This window comes from Oncorhynchus gorbuscha, linkage group LG16 (genome assembly GCF_021184085.1).
Source record: "Oncorhynchus gorbuscha isolate QuinsamMale2020 ecotype Even-year linkage group LG16, OgorEven_v1.0, whole genome shotgun sequence".
Classification (NCBI taxonomy): Eukaryota; Metazoa; Chordata; class Actinopteri; order Salmoniformes; family Salmonidae; genus Oncorhynchus; species Oncorhynchus gorbuscha.
In genome coordinates, this window is record NC_060188.1 from 15,274,633 (window position 1) to 15,299,064 (window position 24,432).

At 46.3% G+C, this 24,432-nt stretch overlaps 1 protein-coding gene across 8 annotated transcripts in view; it reads left to right on the plus strand.

Moving 5' to 3' along the window:
* LOC124000085 (RNA binding protein fox-1 homolog 3-like) overlaps positions 1-24,432 on the plus strand; it is a 458,756-nt gene that overhangs the window by 419,429 nt on the left and 14,895 nt on the right. For 7 of the 8 annotated variants that reach the window (XM_046306199.1, XM_046306207.1, XM_046306206.1 and 4 more), the window contains 8 exons: positions 3,186-3,239; positions 5,539-5,631; positions 6,558-6,618; positions 6,727-6,780; positions 13,413-13,545; positions 14,833-14,872; positions 20,177-20,235; positions 22,297-22,375. In XM_046306199.1, coding sequence (XP_046162155.1) covers positions 3,186-3,239; positions 5,539-5,631; positions 6,558-6,618; positions 6,727-6,780; positions 13,413-13,545; positions 14,833-14,872; positions 20,177-20,235; positions 22,297-22,375 — 573 coding nt within the window. The remainder of the gene's footprint in view (positions 1-3,185; positions 3,240-5,538; positions 5,632-6,557; positions 6,619-6,726; positions 6,781-13,412; positions 13,546-14,832; positions 14,873-20,176; positions 20,236-22,296; positions 22,376-24,432) is intronic. The other variant, XM_046306204.1, reaches the window with a different exon arrangement.

The window sequence follows — 24,432 nt, forward strand, 5'->3', positions numbered from 1 at the left end:
GTCATTATAAGCTACAGGCGTTAATTTTCATCATTATGGAGGACTTCAAACTGATGATATTAATTACAGGAGAGCCCTGGATACGGAGTAATAAATTACTGGACAACATGGCTGCTGTCTCTCTCTCTCTCTCTCTCCTTCCTGTGCTGTCTGATTGTTGGGTTTATTGTTTCCAGCTCTGGAGCAGGTCCTGTGGAATCCAAATTGCCTCAGTAATTAGCTCGGAGGCTTTGTGTGCCCGGCCGACGTGTGTGTGCAGCTTATGGATATGTGATGCAAATTTAACAGTGGCCCTCCCAGCAGCCCTCCCCTCCCTAACTTTCCGGGCAGTCGGTGGCTGGGTCCTGGGATTGATGTTTGTGGGCTGAGCTGGTTGCAGGTTGGGAGAGGAGATTTCCTGTCTGTGCTGTATTAACGTGCCGGCTCAGCTCAGGCTCCACCCCTGGATATGGCCTCCACAATGACTCTGTGTCTGTGTGTATGTGATCAGTGGTGTGCAGCCCCATCCCTCTGGCTCTAATGGCTGCCCTGCCGCCAGGGGCTCAATACACCATTACCGTTACACACGAGCAGAGCCTGCAGACATACAGGCAGGCAGAGGAGAGTGAAAGGAAAGGCAGCGGTGAGATGGTGCTTGTGTCAATGGTGGAGCAGTAGAACCCAACACAGCGCAGCCGAACCCAGCGCTGCTGCCAAGCCCCCAGGACCTCCATCTGCTCCCACAAGTTGTGAAGAGCCCCTCTCTCCAACTCTCTAGTGACATGCACACTTAACAGGGACCCTCCATCAGCCACCAGCAGAGAGCTAAAACAGAGACTAGCTAGCACCTGCTAACAGGGACTCTAGCTAGCCCCTAAACAAGGAGGGAGGGTTTGAGAGTTACCCTACCCCACCGTAGGGGTTAAGGGTGCGGAGGATGACCTTCTGAGTCACTAACGAGGCGCAGAATGAAGCCTCATTAAGGCGACTGATGCAGACCTTAATCAGTGATTAGAAAAGTGTGATATTTGAGAGAGCGGGTGATTAGAGTAGTGAAAGGAAAACACTCCAAGCTAGCGCTAGCTCGGGTAGCGCGTCGCACCATGCTGTGCTGCTTGAGGGCGTCCTCCTCATTCTGCTCCTGGGTTCTTCAACAGTACTCCTCCTCGGCTGCTTGACGAGGGCTCTCAGTGAACAAACATCTCTGGGCAATCAGACCTCTGGCCCCCATGCTTTCACACTGATCCCCAGTCTATCTCACCAGCCACTACTCTGCTACTCTCAGACAGTAGCAGCACTCTACACTACTACATCATGCTACACTACACCATGCTGTATTATGCTAATGATAGCTAGCCTCCTCACAGCATTCAGGTGTTTTAGCGTAGCAGAAGCAGGGATACATACAGTGCCCTATCCGTGGTTGGTAGCTCTGCATTCCAGTTGATCACAGTGTAGAAATGCATTTGCATCTCAGATAGGAAGTGGAGCGAATGAGCGAGGCCTCATAAAAAAAAGTGTTCTCGAGGTAGGAATATTAACTCGATTTTTCCCCAACGGACGGTTTTTCTCATTTCCTTATTGATATGTTGATAGTTTACTATGGCTGATCTGGGGGTGAGGAAGGAAGGAGGTGTCGTCAGTCCCCCAGCTCTGTCTCTGTCTCCTGAGACCCCTCCAATTGATGCCATTGTTTATTGGCTTTGGTGCTGATGTAGCTGTTTGCGCTGGGCTGGGGCTGGGCTGGGGCGGAGAGGGCTGTAGGGAGGGAGGAGAGTGTGGGAGCGGCTGAGATCCCCAGTGCCATGTGGGAATCCACTAAGATGACTTCCCCAGAAACTAATTAATCGACGCCACAAGCCCATTACTCTTGGTTAAAACAATTAGCATCTGCACATTGCATGGGGAAGCATTGTCATCTCATGCGAAGAGGGGCATCACACTGGGATGTAAATGCCCCTGTGTGTGATGGAGCCGGGTACCGTAAAGTGCTACAATTGGAATCAATGGAGCTGAGCACCATGCGAGGCAGATGTGGAGAGGGGAACTAGATGTACTTGAGTTTGTGGCCTGGGCTGGGCCGCCCCTGGCGTTGTCTGTTGGGAAGGTCATAAATAACTCCAACTTTTTTTCTCAGGCGTTGTGGGGGTCAGCACTTGACCCTGGGGGATGAAGGATGTCATATGTGTTTTACCAGCCCATAAACCCAGCTCCTCCACCAGACCCTCTTCCCTCATCACTCTCATCACTCTCCTATGGCCGGAGCAGGCAGATAATAGCCGGTTCTTCCTAACCCCTATTAGTGGCTCAGTCAAACGATCCATCCATTCCCATTGAGCGCCAACCACATGGAAGGCCTATTTCTTCCCTGTTGTGCCCAAATGAAGGCGATGCGGACCGCTTGACAGGGTAATTACTTTTATTGAAATAATATGGCCATTGTAGACAGCAATTAAAAGTGGCTCTCACTCCACTCATTAGGGGGAACTTACGATTGGCTTTCATTCCTCTGTTTTCTAATGATCCAAAGTGGAGCCTGTTAAATCAAAAGGCTTGAGCACGTTAACCCCTTGGGACCATCCCTCGAGTCCTGTTCACTGGGAAAACAACACACACTCACATCAACAAAGAGCGAGAAAAAGAGAGGAGGAGAAAGAGAGAGAAAATGGCAGATACCTGTGTAGATAGAGAGACAGCTCAGCCACCTGTTTGTTGGGCAGGCAGAAGCCTGCTGGTCTGTCTCTCTTTGTGTCAAAGCCTAGTTAACTCTCTCTCTCTATCGGGTATCTCTCTCTCTATCGGTTATCTCTCTGTCTCTATAAGTTATCTCTCTCTATCGGTTCAGGGATTTGAGAAAATGAGTTTTCCTCAGGAGCTGCTTCACATCACAACACAACCTTATAAACAACCACCTTGCCATGTTGATGTAGCTTTTCTCTGTGTGAAATATCTCCTGTTACTCTAACTGTACTGTTTTTACAATGTTTGTTTTAACAGTTTTTTACATCATTGATTTCATGACATAGAAATAACACAGATAAAACAGAAACTTTATTTTGCATTAAAAAAAGATCATTTGATAAGATCACAGTATATATTTGAAATCATTGCATAACAATTGTACAATTTTGTCATGGCAACAATAACCGTTTTCTTACTCTTTTCATAACTTAATCTCTCCTCTCTTGTTTCCTTTCTCGCCACAGCAATTTGGAAAGATTCTAGATGTGGAGATTATCTTTAATGAGCGAGGATCCAAGGTAAGTGAACTAGAACCCCAGCTGCTTCATTACCTTGTACTTCTTCTGTTTAGTAATGATGGCATTAGTGCCGTGTGTACATTGGCTCAGACTACTGCTCTCTAAGCCTGGTCCTGGAGAGCTGGAGAACTGCGTTCAGACATGAACTCCTCTCTCTGCTGCCTCCTTGGTTGTTGTTCTAGCTTTGTGCTCCAGTTGGGGAATCATTACCCCTGTCAATCAATCAATCAATCGGTGATTGAGCTGTTTCAAAATGCACTTAATCCAGTACTGTAGCTCTCTGGACAAGGAATACAGACCTCTAGTTTAGAGACTAATAGTCAACCCAGATCAAATATCAAGTGCTATAGCAAATATAGAACCATCACCCCTAAAACCGACTCAGTGTCTATACATGTACAGTAGCTCTATACCATGTCCTATATAACATCCTCTGGTGTAAACAGCACAGTGCTGGTCATCCACTGTGTATGTAATCGTCTGTGCCAAGCTCCAGAGCATTCCATTCATAAATTAGACAGCCTCCTCTAGCTGGGTGTTCAACCATGAATGGGATCGATTCCCACTCTTACCTGGTAGTTTGGGGTCTGTATAAGGTATGCAGCCAGCCTCCATCTAGGAACCTATACTCTGCTCCAACTCAGCCCCCACAGCCAGTCAAGATTGAGCACCGGATAAAGCTGCCTCCTCTGCTGTAACAAGCATTTATTGTTTGTGCCCTACAAAGCCATTACCCATGATGCCTCTCTCCTGCACCCTGCGCGCTATATAATGAACCTAGCAGGCCATTAATAAACAATCTATTTTCCACGAAGCTTTGGCAATTTGCATTCAATATGTTTGTCTCCTTTGAAAAATGGTGGCTCCACTCTCCCTCCGTGTAAGCTAATTATTTGTGCATGATAAAAAAAGATAGAGGGGCCAACCATAGTCGGGCAAAATGTCCAAAGGATTAATTTTGCCCTCAATTCCTTTTGAATTTATTTCTTTATCTCCCTCTCCCCAAGGACAGCTACCGTGTTATTTATGCCAGGAATTGGAGCTCGGAGATCCTGTGTATGCATACAAGATCACAATGCTCTCCATCTCTCACATGTATTATATATCTTCAAGCAATTATCAGCCTGGCCGTGGCTCCCTCTCCCTCCCATCCCTCTATATGTATATATAGAAACCAAAGGACTGGGACTTGTTGGGCCAGCATATCTGAAGGCTGGTGATGGATCTCAGGCCCAGTCTCCCAGTCCCCATAACTCAAACTGGTGACAAAGCCCTCAGGGGAGGGGGCACGTGGAGGTGGAAGATGGGGGATGTGGAGGAGGGTATTTTGGTGTGAGTTTCAAGGCGCATCCCCATTGTAAAGCCACCTCCTTCTTCCACATCCTTAGAGGTAGCATGTGATTTATTCATGTACAGATGTTGTTGGTGATATGTATAGCTACCTTTATTACCAACCAATACCATGATAGTATGGTAAATGCCCCATCACATTTTAGACACAATGATGAATACTAATATAATGATATGTCTACGAAAAAGAGACAACATATGGCTTAATTTAATTTCTACAGTGCATTCGTTGGCTATTGTAATGGATTAGAAATGGTTGATGATGGAATTAAACTAAATTGCTTGAAGAATTTATGAATATTCCTTCCGTGCTCAACTTCATCTCATTCCAATGGGGGTTGGGGGTTGTTTTTCATAAGGCTCCTGTTGAAGTCTTCACAATAATGATTAGACTATAATGTTGCGTAACAGAGTGTAATGCCTGCGATGCTCAGAGACATTCTCCAGAGGTGGTTTGTGGTGTTTAATTGGGTAAAACAGGCAGGTTTGTTAGTGTTTGTGAGGCTGTCATCCTTATCTCTCCTTGGATCTCTCTTTGCTGTTCCTGACGTCTCACTAACAACCACACAATTAATAACACCGCTTATATACATCTCTACTTCCTGCTGCTCACCTAGTCCTCTCCTTCTTCTCTCCCTCTCCGTCTCTCCTTCTCCTTCCCTCCTTCCTCCTCTCTAATCCCCCTCCTACCCTATCGTTTACCCACCCTGTCTACCTTCCTGTCCCTGTCTACCTTCCTGTCCCTGTCTACCTTCCTGTCCCTGTCTACCTTCCTGTCCCTGTCTACCTTCCTGTCCCTGTCTACCTTCCTGTCCCTGTCTACCTTCCTGTCCCTGTCTACCTTCCTGTCCCTGTCTACCTTCCTGTCCCTGTCTACCTTCCCGTCCTTGTCTACCTTCCTGTCCCTGTCTGTCTTACTGGCCTGGTGACACACGTGGCTCTCTCTTAGGGCTTTGGGTTTGTAACTTTTGAAACGAGCACAGATGCCGACCGTGCGCGGGAGAAGCTAAACGGTACAATCGTAGAGGGACGCAAAATAGAGGTGCTTTTCCTTATTTCCTGTTTCTTCTTCTTCTTCTTCTGCCTCCTGCCTGCTGACCTCTCCCATGCCTCTGCTCTCACCTTTGTCCCACAAGAGACCTGCACATAAGCATGTGCCCGCTGTGTGTGTGTGTGTGTGTGTGTGTGTGTGTGTGTGTGTGTGTGTGTGTGTGTGTGTGTGTGTGTGTGTGTGTGTGTGTGTGTGTGCGTGCGTGCGTGCGTGCGTGCGTGCGTGCGTGCGTGCGTGCGTGCGTGTGCGTGCATGCATAATGCATAATGGTATGTGTCGGAAGCACTCAGCGGAACTAGGAATCCATACATGTCAAGATGGACGTGCAAGTTGTTCATCATTATGACTGGAGAGGGAATGCATGCTCTCATCATCCCATAAGGACCTCACTGTCACGTCTGGATAAAGAAGACCTGTCTACTACCTACCAACACACCCTGTTGACATGTGGTCTTGACCATTTTCTTATTTTATTTTTCTTCATTTGGTCTCGTTTACTGTAAATGAAGGCCCCTATTCAGTCATTCCCATCAGGTCAATATAGAGGAAATCTAAGGGGTCTGTCTTTTTGTTTTTCTTTTGAATCCATTTGTTTATCCAACCAATTACCTGTGTTGCTTTTGGCTTTTTCTCTTTCATATCCGTAGGTAATTGGTGCATGCTTTCCCACTTGCTACAGTAATTGAATCATCTCAAAAGAAAATGTAAATGAGGAATAAATTAATGTAAAGGTGATTCAAGGCCATTGTCTCCTCTGGCTATTTTAACCTCTCCAGTCTTGTGAACCTCTATGGTAATTTGCATAATTCTGACACATTTTACAGAATTTTTGTGGTATTTCTCTGCCAGTCGTTTGGTCTGCCTTTTGGAAGGGTATGTTATAACTGTGGCACCATTTTGTTTTTGGGGGGGAACAGGTGAATAATGCAACAGCAAGAGTGATGACAAACAAAAAAGTTGCCAACCCATACACAAATGGTAGGATCTGCCTCTTGTCTAAGCTACAACTTTATTCAGATACAGTACATGAATGACAATATTTACTAGTTTGGGCTTCTCTCCCTCTCTCTCTCTCTCCCTCCATAGGCTGGAAGCTGAACCCTGTGGTGGGAGCTGTCTATGGTCCTGAACTGTATGCTGGTAGGAGATCCTTCTCTACTGCACTCCTCGAGTCTAGCACCACTCTAACTCTACTACACTCCTCTAGTCTAGCACCACTCTAACTCTACTACACTCCTCTAGTCTAGCACCAATCTAACTACTACACTCCTCTAGTCTAGCACCAATCTAACTCTACTACACTCCTCGAGTCTAGCACCACTCTAACTCTACTACACTCCTCTAGTCTAGCACCACTCTAACTCTACTAAACTCCTCTAGTCTAGCACCAATCTAACTACTACACTTCTCTAGTCTAGCACCACTCTAACTCTACTACACTCCTCTAGTCTAGCACCAATCTAACTCTACTACACTCCTCTAGTCTAGCACCACTCTAACTCTACTACGCTCCTCTAGTCTAGCACCACTCTAACTCTACTACACTCCTCTAGTCTAGCACCACTCTAACTGTACTACACTCCTCTAGTCTAGCACCACTCTAACTGTACTACGCTCCTCTAGTCTAGCACCACTCTAACTCTACTACACTCCTCTAGTCTAGCACCAATCTAACTCTACTAAACTCCTCTAGTCTAGCACCAATCTAACTACTACACTTCTCTAGTCTAGCACCACTCTAACTCTACTACACTCCTCTAGTCTAGTACCACTCTAACTCTACTAAACTCCTCGAGTCTAGCACCACTCTAACTCTACTACACTCCTCTAGTCTAGCACCACTCTAACTCTACTAAACTCCTCTAGTCTAGCACCAATCTAACTACTACACTTCTCTAGTCTAGCACCACTCTAACTCTACTACACTCCTCTAGTCTAGCACCAATCTAACTCTACTACACTCCTCTAGTCTAGCACCACTCTAACTCTACTACGCTCCTCTAGTCTAGCACCACTCTAACTCTACTACACTCCTCTAGTCTAGCACCACTCTAACTGTACTACACTCCTCTAGTCTAGCACCACTCTAACTGTACTACGCTCCTCTAGTCTAGCACCACTCTAACTCTACTACACTCCTCTAGTCTAGCACCAATCTAACTCTACTAAACTCCTCTAGTCTAGCACCAGTCTAACTACTACACTTCTCTAGTCTAGCACCACTCTAACTCTACTAAACTCCTCTAGTCTAGCACCAATCTAACTACTACACTTCTCTAGTCTAGCACCACTCTAACTCTACTACACTCCTCTAGTCTAGCACCAATCTAACTCTACTACACTCCTCTAGTCTAGCACCACTCTAACTGTACTACACTCCTCTAGTCTAGCACCACTCTAACTGTACTACACTCCTCTAGTCTAGCACCAATCTAATTCTACTACACTCCTCTAGTCTAGCACCAATCTAACTCTACTACACTCCTCTAGTCTAGCACCAATCTAACTCTACTACACTCCTCTATTCTAGCACCACTCTAACTCTACTACACTCTAGCAGTGTTTCTATCAGACAGACCCAATTCACATCTACCCACTGGTTTTATTTGAATCTGGCTCAGTCTCAACCTGCTTCTAACACACAATTCTCTGTAGATCAAAGTGGATCTGGAATATAATTGTGGGCCAGATAAGAAGTGGATGATCCAAGCCTCACAGAGAGAGTGGAAGCAGCCTGAACAATTGTTTGTGGGGTGTGCACTGTAAAGCCGGAAAAAAATATTTTAAGACCAAGCCGCCCCAGCAACTGTTATCAGATTGGGGAGGCTGCTGCCGTGGATGGATTTGCCAAGTGCGCCAGATTGACTTTTACAGAGCTAACCGAATAAGGGAGATTGAGTGAGCGATATTGTTGGCACCTTCCCTGTGGAAGGCTGGTATTCCTCATGGTCAGGGTAATGGAGGCTTGAGACAAGCTCAGTGGGGTTTTCCCTATCTCTCTCCCTCTACATGCCACATTTATTGCTGTATGTTATATGAACCCTTTGCATTTTAATGAGGGGGAAATGGTACTATTTCATTTGGAAGAAGTGCTGAGCACATCGCGCCACTTTAACGGCTTTCCTTTCTGCTCATTAGACTAAAATCTGTTCATTCCCCGGACAGCTTTACGGCGAACCTCTAAATAACTGTCCATGACAGAAAGCAGTCATCTATCACTTTTATTTCATCTCCAGACCCCCTCACCCTCCTCAACCCCCTCACCCTCCTCCCACCGCTCCCCCGGTTCCAACGCCATCTTCCCTTGACAATTACACCCCCCCACACACACACACATCATCCCTTTCCCAATACACACACACAAACACACTCCTCATGAATTCCTCAGATGCATTCAAAATCATGCAGATCACATACAAATTAAAACAAGATATGTTTATATATTCACAAGATTCTCACAAGATTCATATTTTCATAGATTCTCACATTTCTATACAGACATATTCTGACCTATGCAGCACGTATAAACACACACACAAAACGCACACACACACACACACACACACACACACACACACACACACACACACACACACACACACACACACACACACACACACACACACACACACACACACACACACACACACACACACACACACACACACACACACGGATACACACACACACATACACACACATACAAGCACACTAGGCCAAATCATGTAATAAATCAGAGGGAATGTGGACCACCATTCCAGGCAGGGGGAAGCGGGGGGCGATGGTGATTTATTGGCTGCTAATTTTTCAAGACGTCTTGACATAGCACTGAAGTTTGCCAAGCCTAAACGACAACATATGCTTGCCAGCTGGGGAGATGGGAAACATAAATAAGAGATACATTTCTGTAACAAAAAACCTAACTAGGATCCAACAGGTCAGCCTTTAAAAAACAGCTGACCATGTTTTTGATAATTTTGTTATGACCCCGAATGAAGAAGCACATTTTAGTGGTTCCATCCATGGAGTTATTCTTGAATAATCATGACTACATTTAATATACTTTGGGTGGGAGTGAAATGGGATGTAAAGGTGATTAATCACTGTTTATCAGTCCTCATTTCTGTGCGGGAGATCAGTGAAATTGGGAGCCATAAATCGTGGCGTGGTGACAGCGCACTCCGTCTCCATTCGTCCTGGCGCTACAGGTTTATTGTCCTCAAAACCCATTCAGGAGAATGACGGATGAGAGCTTCACGCAGTCTCCCCGCTCTTAACCTCTGGCAGGGTACACTGGCTCCTCCTACTGATGGGAGGCTGCATGGCGGTGACTGGGGTAGTGGCGGCGCCAGCCCTGCGGTGTGTACCCCCGGGCCCGTGTCCTCGGCTGCCTCCTGCCTCCTCTCCCCTGCAACCCAAACCTTCCCTGGAGCCCTCAGTAAGGGGGCTTTGGAGGGGTCCTGTGAACAGCAGGCGCATTAGGTTCCCACTCAAAGGGACTGGAGGGGGGGTGTTAGGGCAGAGACAGATAGCATTGTCTAGTATGGGGGATATTTTCGTAGAAAGACATTTTCAGGGAGAAATTTATATTACTATGAACATATGAATATTATGAAATACCTCAACCCATGAATGATGGTTGCATGTATTTCAATGGTGTATTTCCTAGTCTATAGCATGGTGTGTCAATTTCAGGACCATGGACAGCTACCAAGCAGCTCTGCCTGCCTACACGAATCAGGGAATCCATTTCAAACAAGCACTGTACGAGTCAGAGAGACCCTTCTTCTCTCTCTGCTACTAATTCCTAAGGGGATAGAAGGAGATGAGTAGAGCTCTTGATGTTTTCACTTCCAAAGGTGAAGTTTGGTGTGGACCGTCTGAAAGCCACCAGCTGAGTAAATGACAGAATAGAAAGGCTAATTGTCAACTTAATATATCTGGACAGATCCTCTCATTGTTGAGGGGATAATTAAGCTCCTGTGGCTTGATTAGATTAAGCTATTTTGGGTCCCCTTAGATTAAGTGCTCATTCCACGGATGTATTTGAGCAGGACGCATTACAGAGATGAACATTGTCAAAAATGTGGTATTTTTTTATAAGGCTGGTTTTGACCCCATCATTTACACAGAGCAGGATTAGGAGAGGTTAGGTCCGACTGGCTGGCTTGCTGTGTAAAGGTATTGAGCTCCCCTCAACTTGACACATTTGACATATGAGGTGCGGTGTGACCCTGTCGCCCTCCAGCACATTACTCCGGTTTTCCCCCAGCCATCCATCCTCTCTCTCAGAAAGGTGTTTGACTTTGGTGGCTAGACCAGGTTTGTGCTCCCGTACGCCACTGTAGCTGTTGTTGCTTTTCATGGGTTTACCAAAGTGTGACAACAGCTTTTGATTTATGGGTTATTATTGAAGCAGTGTAGCCTATCGCCAACTCATTATGAGTTTACATTCACATATCTCATAGCACGCAGATTGAATACAACACCCCCCCCCCCACACACACACCTAAAAGAAGGAAATAGAAGATTTGGAGCCCCAAAAATGCTAGCGATTTGTACAAGGGAGAAAAAAAAACACCACTGAAAATATGAAAGAGGATTGTATTTGCCCTTTAGCTGCTAAGCCTATATGTCAGACTCCCAAAAAGAGACTCATTTAAATGTCAAGGTCAGCATTATAAATCACCAAAGCGAAAGGGCCACCTTGTGATTCTTACCAGTCTATTGCTGCTGCGTCGGCAGCAAACAAAGTGCCCTGGCTGCTCTGGAGGAAATAGGGGCGTTTCCCGCCCAAATGAGATGCAGGCGTTGAATATGTGTGGAGCCCCTAATGGAGGGAGATGTTAGTGGCATCAGACATTAAACCTGGCTGTTCGTGTTTTTAAAAGCACCACTAATTTGTCTCCCTGTCAGCAGGGTTGCTGGTGTGTACCATTCATTAGGAAGCTTCCCAATCCCATCCACCTGCAGAGTTAACACTACATTACAATACATACAGCCAGCCTTAATGGTCATTGTCCTCCAGGCGAAATTCTATACCAGTGCATAGGAGTGCTTCTATACAAGGTATCATATAACTCCATTGCAGACTTACTGTAAAATCACTAGGTGCGATTCCACTGTGTGTTATGAATGTGTTGTATGTCTGATCTCCTGCTCCTCCCTATATAGCCCCACTCCTTTTCCTACACATTTAAACCCCAGCCTCACTGCAGACTGGAGGCCTGTGATGAATTCACCCAAAACATGTCACGGTAATGAATGAATCAGTCCAGGGGAGATGAGAAGGATGAAGAATAATAGAAGTGATGGGGTAGCAGTGTTGTGATGGAGACGAGGAGGAGAGGAGAGGGGGAGACTAGGGCAAGAGCAGGAGGAGAGAGAAAGAGAGCAGGGAGAGAGAGAGAGAGCAGGGAGAGAGAAGGGAGAGAGAGAGAGAGAGAGAGAGAGAGAGAGAGAGAGAGAGAGAGAGAGAGAGAGAGAGAGAGAGAGAGAGGTGGGGTGGCAGGGAAGCCTAGTGGTTAGAGCATTGGACTAGTAACTGGAATGTTGCAAGTTCAAACCCCCGAGCTGACAAGGTACAAATCTGTCGTTCTGCCCCTGAACAGGCAGTTAACCCACTGTTCTTAGGCCGTCATTGAAATAAGAATTTGTTCTTAACTAAAATAAATGTAAAAAAGAGAGAGAGAGATATGTGTTTGTATGCAGCGCTGCAGTTCGTAATCAGACAGTGACTGGGCTGATTATAGGTTAAGGAGAGATCTGGGGATCTCTCAGCCCAGAGGCTTGTCCTCTAATCTGTAACCATGGAACTTATATTGCTGACCCTGGCACCTCCCCCAACACCCCCACCCCCACCCATCACCATTTTCTGTTAAGCGCTGCTGGAGCAAAAGCGTGGGGCTGTGATAGGCTGGGAGGAGTCACAGATGGGGTGTTGGATTTGGTCAGCCGGATGTTTGGATCTCAGTGGTCCCGCCATCCAGCCCATCTGCTCCGTGCTCCCCCAGGACCTGCACATCCAGCCCATCTGCTCCGTGCTCCCCCAGGACCTGCACATCCAGCCCATCTGCTCCGTGCTCCCCCAGGACCTGCACATCCAGCCCATCTGCTCCGTGCTCCCCCAGGACCTGCACATCCAGCCCATCTGCTCCGTGCTCCCCCAGGACCTGCACATCCAGCCCATCTGCTCCGTGCTCCCCCAGGACCTGCACATCCAGCCCATCTGCTCCGTGCTCCCCCAGGACCTGCACATCCAGCCCATCTGCTCCGTGCTCCCCCAGGACCTGCACATCCAGCTCACCTCCCGCCTGTCTCTGTCTGAACTACAGCACCACACAACACTGCTCCTTACCTACCAACAACAACCTAGAAAAACCTTCCCCCTCAGCTAGCATACTGTTGCCTCAACCAGGTGGAAGCCACGGTGTGGAACTGGTGGGATTGCATCCATTACCAGGCTGTGTTTCAAGGCTAGCCCAAGGTGGCCAGGGAGGCGGTGGCAGGCGGCGTCAGGAAGGATGCGTACAGCAAATGTGGATCCTTGCTGAGTACGGCACAAAGCAGTGGGTTGGGGAAGGGGAGAGTGCTCGATGAGGCACACCCAGAAAAGATTACATCTAATGTTTCCTTGTCTTTCCCTAATGTATTCTGTCATAGGAGAAACCACTGCCACATGTCTTTATATAATGTGTTCGTTCTGTCAGTAAGGTAAGCAATGCCAACATTCTATCTCTCTAAAGTCCTCCTTCCTATGTGTTTCTCCTCAGTAACAGGTTTCCCTTACCCGGCCACAGGGGCTACGGTGGCCTATAGGGGTGCCCACTTGCGAGGCCGGGGGCGGGCTGTGTACAACACCTTCCGCACAGCACCTCCACCACCACCTATTCCAGCCTATGGAGCGTGAGTATCTGTCTGTCTGTCTGTCTGTCTGTCTGTCTGTCTGTCTGTCTGTCTGTCTGTCTGTCTGTCTGTCTGTCTGTCTGTCTGTCTGTCTGTCTGTCTGTCTGTCTGTCTGTCTGTCTGTCTGTCTGTCTGTCTGTCTGTCTGTCTGTCTGTCTGTCTGTCTGTCTGTCTGTCTGTCTGTCTGTCTGTCTGTCTGTCTGTCTGTGTGTGTGTGTGTGTGTGTGTGTGTGTGTGTGTGTGTGTGTGTGTGTGTGTGTGTGTGTGTGTGTGTGTGTGTGTGTGTGTGTGTGTGTGTGTGTGTGTGTGTGTGTGTGTGTGTGTGTGTGTGTGTGTGTGTGTGTGTGTGTGTGTGTGTGTGTGTACATGTATGATGTGTGTTCCAAAGGATGAATATCAAAGCCATAGGGAGCTATAGAAAGCAGAGATAGCATGTTACTGGGCAGGTCTCACTGGACTTTGATGATCTCCTGGTTGATGTGAAGCATTCAGCCTCACACTCCTCTCTTATATCTGCACTCTGCCTGTCTGGGTGGCAATGGGAGTGTAGGGGAGAGGAGAGGTCCAGCTAACCATAGGCCTAGCTTGGCTGCCTGGCTATCTGTGATTAGATCAGGGCCTGTCTGTGGCAATGAGTGATGAGTAGAGGGAAAGAGAGGGGAGGGGAGGGCTCCAGTGATGAAGACGGGTCCTAGGATTCTGGGTCCCCTACACCTCCCACCCACTCTTGGGTTCTACGTTCCCATCCTCTCCTCTCCACTCCTGTCCCTAACTCCTTGCTTCTCCTTTATTCTCCCCACCTCCTCTCCCCACCTGCTCTCCTCTCCCCACCTGCTCTCCTCTCCCCACCTCCTCTCCCCACCTCCTCTCCTGCGTTCCCAGGGATGTATATGTTAGCATCATGTGACCGTGCTCCTTCCCTTTCTCTTCCTCCTTTACCTCCTCCCTCCACCGTAGCCTCCTGACAACACTGCAGTGACTGGAAATACTTTTTACTTTTTACCAGAGCAGAACATTTCATGAGAATTGTGAAATGGCTGCATTTCCCCCCTTAATATGTCATTCATTATTTGTGGTCCGCAGCAGCCGGTAAGAGCTGACCCTGTAGACGTGCAGAGCCACTTCCATCACTCTTGTTTTCCACCATGCAGATGTCTGCTTGACTTGCTCTCATTGGAATAGGCTAGGTTCTAAACATCAGTGTGCTGATCCAATCTGTCTGCATATAAAACCGCACAGAACCCAGATGAACTAAGGCCTGTCCACCATTGCTCTCTCATTTCACAGAGTGGTGTACCAGGATGGCTTCTATGGAGCAGAAATCTATGTAAGTAGCGTTGTCTCTTTCTCTCTCTGCGTGCTCAGATAAAACAGAAGTAAAGCAGACAAAAGCAGCCAGCCCTGGAGACTAAAACACCATCTCTGCAGCCCCCAGCGTTCCCCCTGCTTCTCTGCCAAGCCCGCGTCGATTAGGCATCTCTCTGCCGTGCCAAGAAACCTGACAACAAAATTTAAAACCCCCTCAGCACCTCCCTCCTCTCCCTCTCTCTCCTATGATGTCAGACTTTGGCAAACAGACAGATCCCAGCTCAGTGTCCCGTGTCAAGTCGGTCTTCTCTCCCCTTAAAATGGCTTTTGGAGGTGGCTTGTTTCCACTCTTTATGTGTGTGTGTGTCTGTGTGTGTGTGTGTGTGTGTGTGTGTGTGTGTGTGTGTGTGTGTGTGTGTGTGTGTGTGTGTGTGTGTGTGTGTGTGTGTGTGTGTGTGTGTGTGTGTGTGTGTGTGTGTGTGTGTGTGTGTGTGTGTGTGTGTGTGTGTGTGTGTGTGTGTGTGTGTGTGTGTGTGTGCGAGCATGCATGACTGACTGTCTCTGTGTGTCAGGGTGGGGACAACCCTCTCTCTCTGTCTGGCCCAGGGGGCCTGCGTGGAGCCTTAGTGGGCCTGTGTGTGACCTTAGTGGGCCTGTGTGGGGCCTTAGTGGGCCTGCGTGCCTCCAAGCCATCACGGTGTGAGAGATAAGAGGAGCGGAGGAAGATTAAGGGATTAAGCTTCTCTCTGGGGCTGTTCATGCAGGCAGGGGCCACAGCACACACAGCGTCAGGCCGGCCCCAGTGCACGCTGCCCTTCACAGAGAAAAGCGGGACGCTGTGGAGATAATGCTGAAATTACCAGACTGCCCCAGTTTGACAGCAGTCCAAGCGTTTGGGGGGGGGTGTTATTTGCCGTTTGAATCTGTCGTTTTTTTCTGCCTCTCTGTCCTCTGCAATAGGGAAATGATAGCAGGCGCAGACAACAGTGCTACTGATTGCCTCTTACTTTAACCCTGTCTGCATACGAGCAAAGGGCCGGTGTCTGGGAACAAAAGTGCTGGACTCCACAATGATATATGGCTCAAACAAAGCCCCATGTCGTAGCACTGTTTGTGAGTGGCTGTTAGCAACACCAGCGGAGGGAACAGTGTAGAGGAAAAGTGGCTTAATGCGGTCCTGTCGGCTCTGGGCATTTGGCCTCCCTCCCTCCTCTCCTCACCTCCAGCTAAGCCCTGGGTCTCAGTGCCCTCTGACCAGTCCTGGGGTATCTCGCCCCATCGCTCAAGCCGTCAGCCTTTCCCCCTGTGCTCTACTGCCATTAGTTTTGGCAGTGGCCACTCTGCACGGACACTGAACGGCTTCAGACTGCCGGAGTGAGCCCAGAGATCTCCTGTGACAACAACAGCATGTCCCACAAGCCTCTCTGTCCTCCACTATCATTCAGAAGACAGTAGCCATGTATGTCACTGTCATGACCTAGTCAAATTCCATTCATTTCAACAGTCCTGAAGCACTTGCCATTAAAAAAGATAATCTAGGATGATACCACAACATGAGACCCTGCTTCACAGGGAGTATATACTTACTTCGTATTTACTTCGCCATCGTGGCCTTTTTTTGCCTTTATCTCCCTTATCTGCTCACATTGTATATAGACTTATTTTTCTACAATATTATTGACTGTATGTTTGTTTTACTCCATGTGTAACTCTGTGTTGTTGCATGTGTCGAACTGCTTTGCTTTATCTTGGCCAGGTCGCAATTGTAAATGAGAACTTGTTCTCAACTTGCCTACCTGGTTAAATAAAGGTGAAATAGAAATAAATCCAAAATAAATATTAGGAATGGATGTATTCATATTCCTACACACAGTCAGGCACACACGTGACACACACTGGGGCGAGACACAATAACAAGTGTGTTGCACTGTTGTGGGCAGGATTTGACGTGTGCAAGTGATTTATTGTGTCTGTGTGTTGTTGGGTTTTGTTGCTGTAATCAGCAGCACTGTCCCAGAGCATGGCCATCCCACAGGAAGTCCTCTGCCTGGCCTTAGCCATGACTTCCTGCCTCCATGGGCAGGGAGGATGACTCAAATACAGCGCCTGGCCCATCTGCCCTCTGACCTGATTCCCCAAAGAGCCCTGTCCACAGTCTTTAGACATTCCATCTCCACGGTAGTGTAGCTCGCCTTTGAACTAATAGAAAACATGTATTATTACCAGCCTCCTATTAGCGCTGAGCGATTCACTGAAATGTTGGTTATTTTTTCCCCTTTTTACTTCTGTGAGCTCAACTTTCCGCAGTTAAAGATTAATCAGATCAAGCCCGAACTGTGCGGTGTAGGAGGGTGTTGTAGTTTCCAACAGGCCAATATTCTACATAGTTTAGAGCCGAAAACGTGGGTAATTAACTACCTACTTGTCCGGTCTGTGTGGGTGCACTGAGAGGGACTAGAAGAGACAGAAGACGGAGAGAGAGGAGTTGCTTCGGGAGTTATCTCTACCTGAAAATACATGATTTAAGTGGTTGACATTTGGTATTCAGCAGTCATAAAAGTATGCCTTGTTTACTTTGAAGAACTATTAAAACATTGATTTTGTCAGACAGCAGCTCAATAGAACTTGGAATGAAATAGAAAAGTTGTAAAATAAAACAAATGTAATATACACAATAACGGGCGTCCCGGGTGGCGCAGTGGTCTAGGGCACCAGAGACTCTGGGTTCGCGCCCAGGCTCTGTCGCAGCCGTGGGGCAACGCACAATTGGCCTAGCGTTGTCCGGGTTAGGGAGGGTTTGGCCGGTAGGAATATCCTTGACTCATCGCGCACTAGCGACTCCTGTGGCGGGCCGGGTGCAGTGCACGCTAACCAGGTTGCCAGGTGCACGGTTTCCTCCGACACATTGGTGCGGCTGGCTGGCTCGGCTGGCTTCCGGGTTGGATACGCCCTGTGTTAAGAAGCAGTGCGGCTTAAGTTGGGTTGTGTTTCGGAGGAAGCATGGCTTTCGACCTTCGTCTCTCCCGAGCCTGTACGGGAGTTGTAGCGATGAGACAAGAAAGTAACTGGATATCATGAAAAGGAGGTAAAATTCAACAACAACAAAAATATTTACACAATAACTAAAATATATTATTAAAGTAAAGTCATAAAACATGAATAAGTGGTAAACCACTACCATCATGGGACTTTTATTCATTGTTTTATTCTGTGTTGTTACACCACAATAAATAGTGCATTTAATGATGTAAATAAAAGAAATTGTCATCGAAAACCGTGATTATTTTTTAATAATCAAACCGAAACCGAACCGACCTCAAAAAGCACTCTCAGCACTACCACCTATATACCCATCGTAGGTTATAGGATGGAGATGGGCCAATGCTCCATTGGTGCTAATAGAAAACAGTAGGTGAACAGCTTCATTTTTCAGTTGGAGTAATGACTGCTCTCCCCAATGAAGTTTTTAATTCCTTCTCCCACTCTGGCAAATTAATACACAGGTCCTGACTTCCCAAACACAGTCCCTGTTACAGTGCCTTCAGAAAGTATTCATACCCCTTGACTTATTCCATATTTTGTTGTGTTACAGCCTATTTTATCCCCCCATAATGACAAAGTGAAAACATGTTTTTAGAATTGTTTGCTAATTTATTGAAAATGAAATATAGAAATATCTATTTACATAAGTATTCACACATGTTCAAATCACCTTTGGTCATTCTGGGTCAATATTTGCACATAATTACTTCAACATGATTCAAGATCTGCCAAGTTGGTTGTTGACCATTGATAGACAGACATTTTCAAGTCTTGCTATAGATTTTCAAGCTGATTTAAGTCAAAAATGTATCTGGGTCACTCGGGAACATTCAATGTCATCTTGGTAAGCAACGTTTAGGTTATTGTCCTGCTGAAAGGTGAATTTGTCTGCCAGTGTCTGTTGGAAAGCAGACTGAACCACGTTTTCCTCGCAAATTTTGCCTGTGCTTTGCTCAGTTCTATTTATTTTTATCTTAAAAACAAGCATGCCCATAACATGATGCAGCCACCACCATGCTTGAAAATATGAGGAGAGGTACTCAGTGATGTGTTGTATTAGATTTGCCCAAAACTTAAAGCTTTGAATTCAGGATATAAAGTTAATTTCTTTACTTTAACATTTTTTTACTTTAATGCCTTATTGCAAACAGGATACATGTTTTGGAATATTTTTATTCTGTACAGGCTTCCTTCTTTTCACTCTGTCAATTAGGTTAGTATTATGGATTAATTAGAATGCTGTTGATCCATCTGCAGTTTTCTCCTCTCACAGCCATTAAACTCAAAACTGTTGGCATCGTGGTGAAATCCCTGAGAGGCTACCTTCCTCTCCGGTAACTGAGTTCTGAAGGACGCCTGTATCTTTGTAGTGACTGGGTGTGTTGATACACCATCCATAGTGTAATTAATAACTTCACCATGCTCAAAGGGTTATTCAATGCCTGCTTTTTTATGTTTACCAATCTACCAATATGTGCCCTTCCTTGCAAGGCATTGGAAAACATTTTTACTCCTGAACTTATTTAGGCTTGCCATAACAAAGGGGTTGAATTCTTATTGACTCAAGGCATTTCAGCTTTTTATTTTGTATTAAATTGTAAACATTTCTAAACGTCAACTTTGACATCATGGGGTATTGTTTGTAGGCCAGTGACACAACATCTCAATTCAATCCATTTTAAATTCAGGCTGTAACACATCAGCATGTGGAAAAAGTCAAAGGGTTTGAATAGTTTCTGAAGGCGCTGGACATCTTGGTTTGCTCCTGTGCAACACAGTACGTGTAAAGAAAAAGGGGTCTCTTCAATAATGCAGCAGGCCGTTGCTGCTTCCCCATTCTGAATGCGGGATGAATTTGGGGAGCGTTAACACACCACTGTTCTGTTCTTTCTCATGTGGACGTTGTTGTGCACCTACTGTCACGCACTGTGCCACAGAGGGAACGCTTGGCTCTCCTCCCCAGTCTCACAGGGGATCACTCATTCTCCGCTGCCTCAGCTACCAAATATTAAACAGCTCCCTCTGGCTGTGTTCTGGACGTCTTGCACCTTGCCTCAGTGCCTCAGTGACTCTTCCATTTAAAGAAATTAGACGTTTTGAATGGTTTCATATGAATACTTGAAAAATGAATAGAATACGCAGTTTTGAAATGTTCCCAACAATGGACAATGTTTCAAACCCGATGTTGGATCTTTTAGTAAATGCTTGTATTATTTGTTTGAGAATATGGTAATACACATGCTGTTGTGGGTGGTTGTGTAACTGTCTGAGTTTCCAACAGGGGGGCTACGCTGCGTACCGGTACGCCCAGCCCACCACCGCTGCTGCCTACAGTGACAGGTGAGTACATTCCACCTGCTGCATAACATAAAACACATAATATTACTTGAACAAATGGAAGATCATTGATATTGTGATGGATTCAATTAGAAGTTGTGACAAGGTCTGACAGGTGACTTCAACCTTTCCCCAACTCTCCAAAGTATCTCCCACATAGAAGGGTGGAGATAAACTCGCTCTGGAGTTGTGACCCTGCCTCAGATTGAACTGTCCATTAGGAGATCCACTATGGCCTCAGGCTAAAGCACACAAAGAAGTAACCTTGTTCGACAAGATGATCTATCCCATGCCTCTCTGCCTTTGATGGGCGAGAGGGCATACCAACTGTATTTATGAATGGCCTGCGGTCTGCGGGAGGAAGGGAGAGAGGGATGGATGGATGGATGGGCAGGGACTCTATCACTTCTGACTGATGTCATTCGGGTTCAGGTGTGCTCCGTTTGAGGAGGCGTGGCTGATTCATTCGGGCCTTCAAAGCCGCTGTCAGGCTGGATGTGGGCTGGTTTGGGAATCTAATCTGGGAGGGATTGAGCATGTCACTTGTGATAACGTACACCCCCTGCCTGAGAACCTGAAGATCATATCGATAATGTGAGATTTATCTGGCCTCGCCGCACTGTGAATTATGAGCAGCCGTGCTCGGAGGGAGCAGAAATTGGACAGCAGCTTTTTCCTCTGGGAGGGATTTAATTCCTGTTTCTCTTGCCTATATTTTCCTCCTGAGATTTAATGTAATTCGCCCGAGTTGTTTGTTTTGCTTTGTTTTGCTTCCCTTGTCTGTTTGTTTCTTTTTGAATAAGCGGTCAAGCCCATTGGATCAATAGGGGTTTGTCTCAGCAATACCTTATCAGACTTACCAGCGGAGCAATCAGCCAATCATGAAAGGAGGTCACAGGGATCATAAGAGGCTTGTAAAATCCCCATAAAATATGAAACATTCATTTTTCAAAATGCTTGTGCCCACAGGCCTGCTTTGTATTACCGAGGCCCTGCCAGGGGCCAATCAGCGTAGTGAAGCCGTGTGACGTACGTTCTGAGGGGCCGTTTGACCTCGAGGTGGTTAGCAATGCCACTCTAGTGAGAGCCCATTTTGTAGATAGATTAGCCTTAGTGGGCCTCTGGGGTTTTGTGCTCACAGTAGACAAGAGTATCACAGAGACCACCCCTGACCATGTCATGGTACAGCCCATCCTCTCCCCTGGAGCCTTCTCATCCAGCTCCTTCCCCCTCCACGTCCTGCTCACTGACCTTGGGTGTTGGACTCCAATGGGACACACCATATTTAAATCTTATATTACTCAATGTCCTCTTCGCCCGCCCCGCTCTAGCCTTGTAGGCTGGATGTCTTGTCTCCTTAAGGAAAATGACATTTCTCCCTCTCTCCTTTTGGTTTTTATTCCTGGTTGATTTGGTGCCCTCAGTGCTTGGCTGGGAGTGCCTTATCTGCTCCGTACAGACCCTCATTTGCAAGCGAGCATTGAAGAAAAAAAGTAAATAAAGGAATATGTGAAGTCGAGTAAATAAATAAATAAGGCACACATCTTGTCCTGTCTCAGAAGGAAATTGGAAGGATTAGTTCCAAACCAGCAACAATGAAAAGACAGTGGTGTGAGCCCACTGTTCAGCTTGGGTAAACAACAGCAGGGTGAGAGAGCGTACACAGACTGGGCCCAAGCCCTCCAGCACCTCTATCTTTCTCTGTTTTCTCTTTCTTTCTCTCTTTCTCTCTCTCTCTCTCTCTCTCTCTCTCTCTCTCTCTCTCTCTCTCTCTCTCTCTCTCTCTCTCTCTCTCTCTCTCTTTCTCTCACCCCTCAGTACCCATCACTGCCAACTAATCGAGGTGACAGTGAAAAGGACAATGTGTATTCACAGAGAATGATCCAACCACCTTTGAACTCCTTTTCTACTCAGCCTTGTATCGTTTTCTAAACCAGGGGGTAGAGAGAGGGAAATAATTGTTTTAGAGACTTGAAAGTGTTGACTTTAGGGCCAAGTATCCAACAAGCATTGAAAATATACTCTACGTCAATGACCCTAATCTCCTGGCCTTTTCCATTGCAGCTATGGCAGAGTCTATGCAACAGCAGACCCCTACCACCACACAATCGGCCCTGCCGCCACATACAGTGTGGGGACCATGGTAAGTCTGCTCTCGCTTTCCTCTGCACCCTGTTGTTGGCTAGCCACACTAACACAGAGCAGAGGCCGCCAGCCACAGTACTCTGTCGCTCCAGGAGCACTCGGAGATAAAGACCATTGAACTAAGCCAAGTCAGTGGGCTTTATTTCCTCTTGTCATGCTGTTTGGCACAACCTAGTGGAGTGCAGCAGAATTCCCTAGCATGTGGTCATTGTGAATTCAGTGAAATGGATTTGTTTCATGTTATGTCACACAAGCTCACCTCATACATACAATATTAATTTGATTCAGGCTTGTTACTGCTAAAATGGGAATGATCACTACAACTAATTCAATCCAAACACATGTGCATCTTCAACACTAGTATAATCATTCTCTTCCTGCCACTATTCAACTCCAAATGAGTTGTTCCATTCTTCCTTTCAGCCAAACTCTAAACTTAAAGGGGTGAAGTTGAATGGTTAATGTCTGTTTTTAGCTAGCTTTTGCAGCTAACATCAAAGATGAAAATATTATCAGTAAAAGACCATCCTATAATGGGGAGATAGTTTCTCAATGTTTTGTTTTACAATGAGGGCATGGGACTGGGCTCATAGAATAATTTGAAAGATTAACGACCATCAAACGCATGCAGCAGTGTGCCGTGGGACATGGAAGAGAAAGAGAGGGATGGAGGGAGGGAGTTCTCTCACTCACCCCTCCAGTCCACAAGGTTGATGGGACGAGCGCTCTCTGCCAGACAAATGGCTTAAATGTACCATTCCGGCATGCATGCCATTTTTCAACAACATAAAAAACAGTGTACAGTTCCCCGGTGCAGCTGCTAGCTAAAAACTTTCATTAATTAAGACATTTATTTTTTTCCTCTTCATTTACTTAATTAAAAACTGTGCTTCTTTTCCTCCAAATTTCCTTCCCTTCTCTGCCACTCTTAGTCCCCCTTTCTTAGCCAGGCTGAATTTGGCCCTTCATGTCTGAGCTTGGGTTGTGTGTGTGGGGCAAGTTGAGGGGATCACTGTGGTGGGGTGGAAGTTGAGGGGATCACTGTGGTGGGGTGGAAGTTGAGGGGATCACTGTGGTGGGGTGGAAGTTGAGGGGATCACTGTGGTGGGGTGGAAGCTGGTGAGGTGCGAGACCCTGGTAGTGAATAAACCATCTTGACACAATAGGAGTTCAGATCTTACAGTGAAGAGACACACCATGAAATAGATTCAGGAAAAAATAGGTTTGGTTACTAATTCTTTAGTCCTCTTTGATGAATGGTTCCAAAAGAGAGAGCAGTGATTTTTGCATTTAGAAACCATTCAATAATTAGTTCCTCTGAGGTTGCTGAAAATTCTCTTTGCTGATTTCCAGCATGCAACAAAAATTGCAAATGCTTTTTTATACTGATGAAAATGTTATACAAGCAAGAGGGTTCCTTTAAATTAAGGGATATTAGCCTTTGAAGGTTTGTGTGTGTGTGTGTGTGTGTGTGTGTGTGTGTGTGTGTGTGTGTGTGTGTGTGTGTGTGTGTGTGTGTGTGTGTGTGTGTGTGTGTGTGTGTGTGTGTGTGTGTGTGTGTGTGTGTGTGTGTGTGTGTGTCTGTGTGTGTGTGTGTGTCTGTGTCTGTGTCTGTGTGTGTGTTTGCCCTGGTTACCCAGAGCATGGCAGTAAACCTAGGGAGCAATATCCTCTGGTGCAATACACATGCAGAAAGGTGTGGGCACTATGGTTGGACTTGAAAGAGAATTATGATTAAACTCCTTTGAACTTAATTCGCTTTGGTTGGATCTATGACATTGTTGTAGCCTGGAAAGCCATTGTGTGAGGAATGTTTTCCTACAGTCAAAAGCATGAAACAAACACAGTATTTTCCAATTTGTTGCTTAATGTAATTAATGCATGGAAACTGCATTTGAGGGCGGGGCCCACTTCTCCATGTGGCAAGCCCAAAGAAGAATATTGATATCTAGGAAAGGGTTTTTCTCTCTGGTACAAATATCAAAATAATTTCAGACTAAGTTCATACTTTATCACTACCAGGTTCTTTATCCTCCAGCTCCAACACCTGGACCG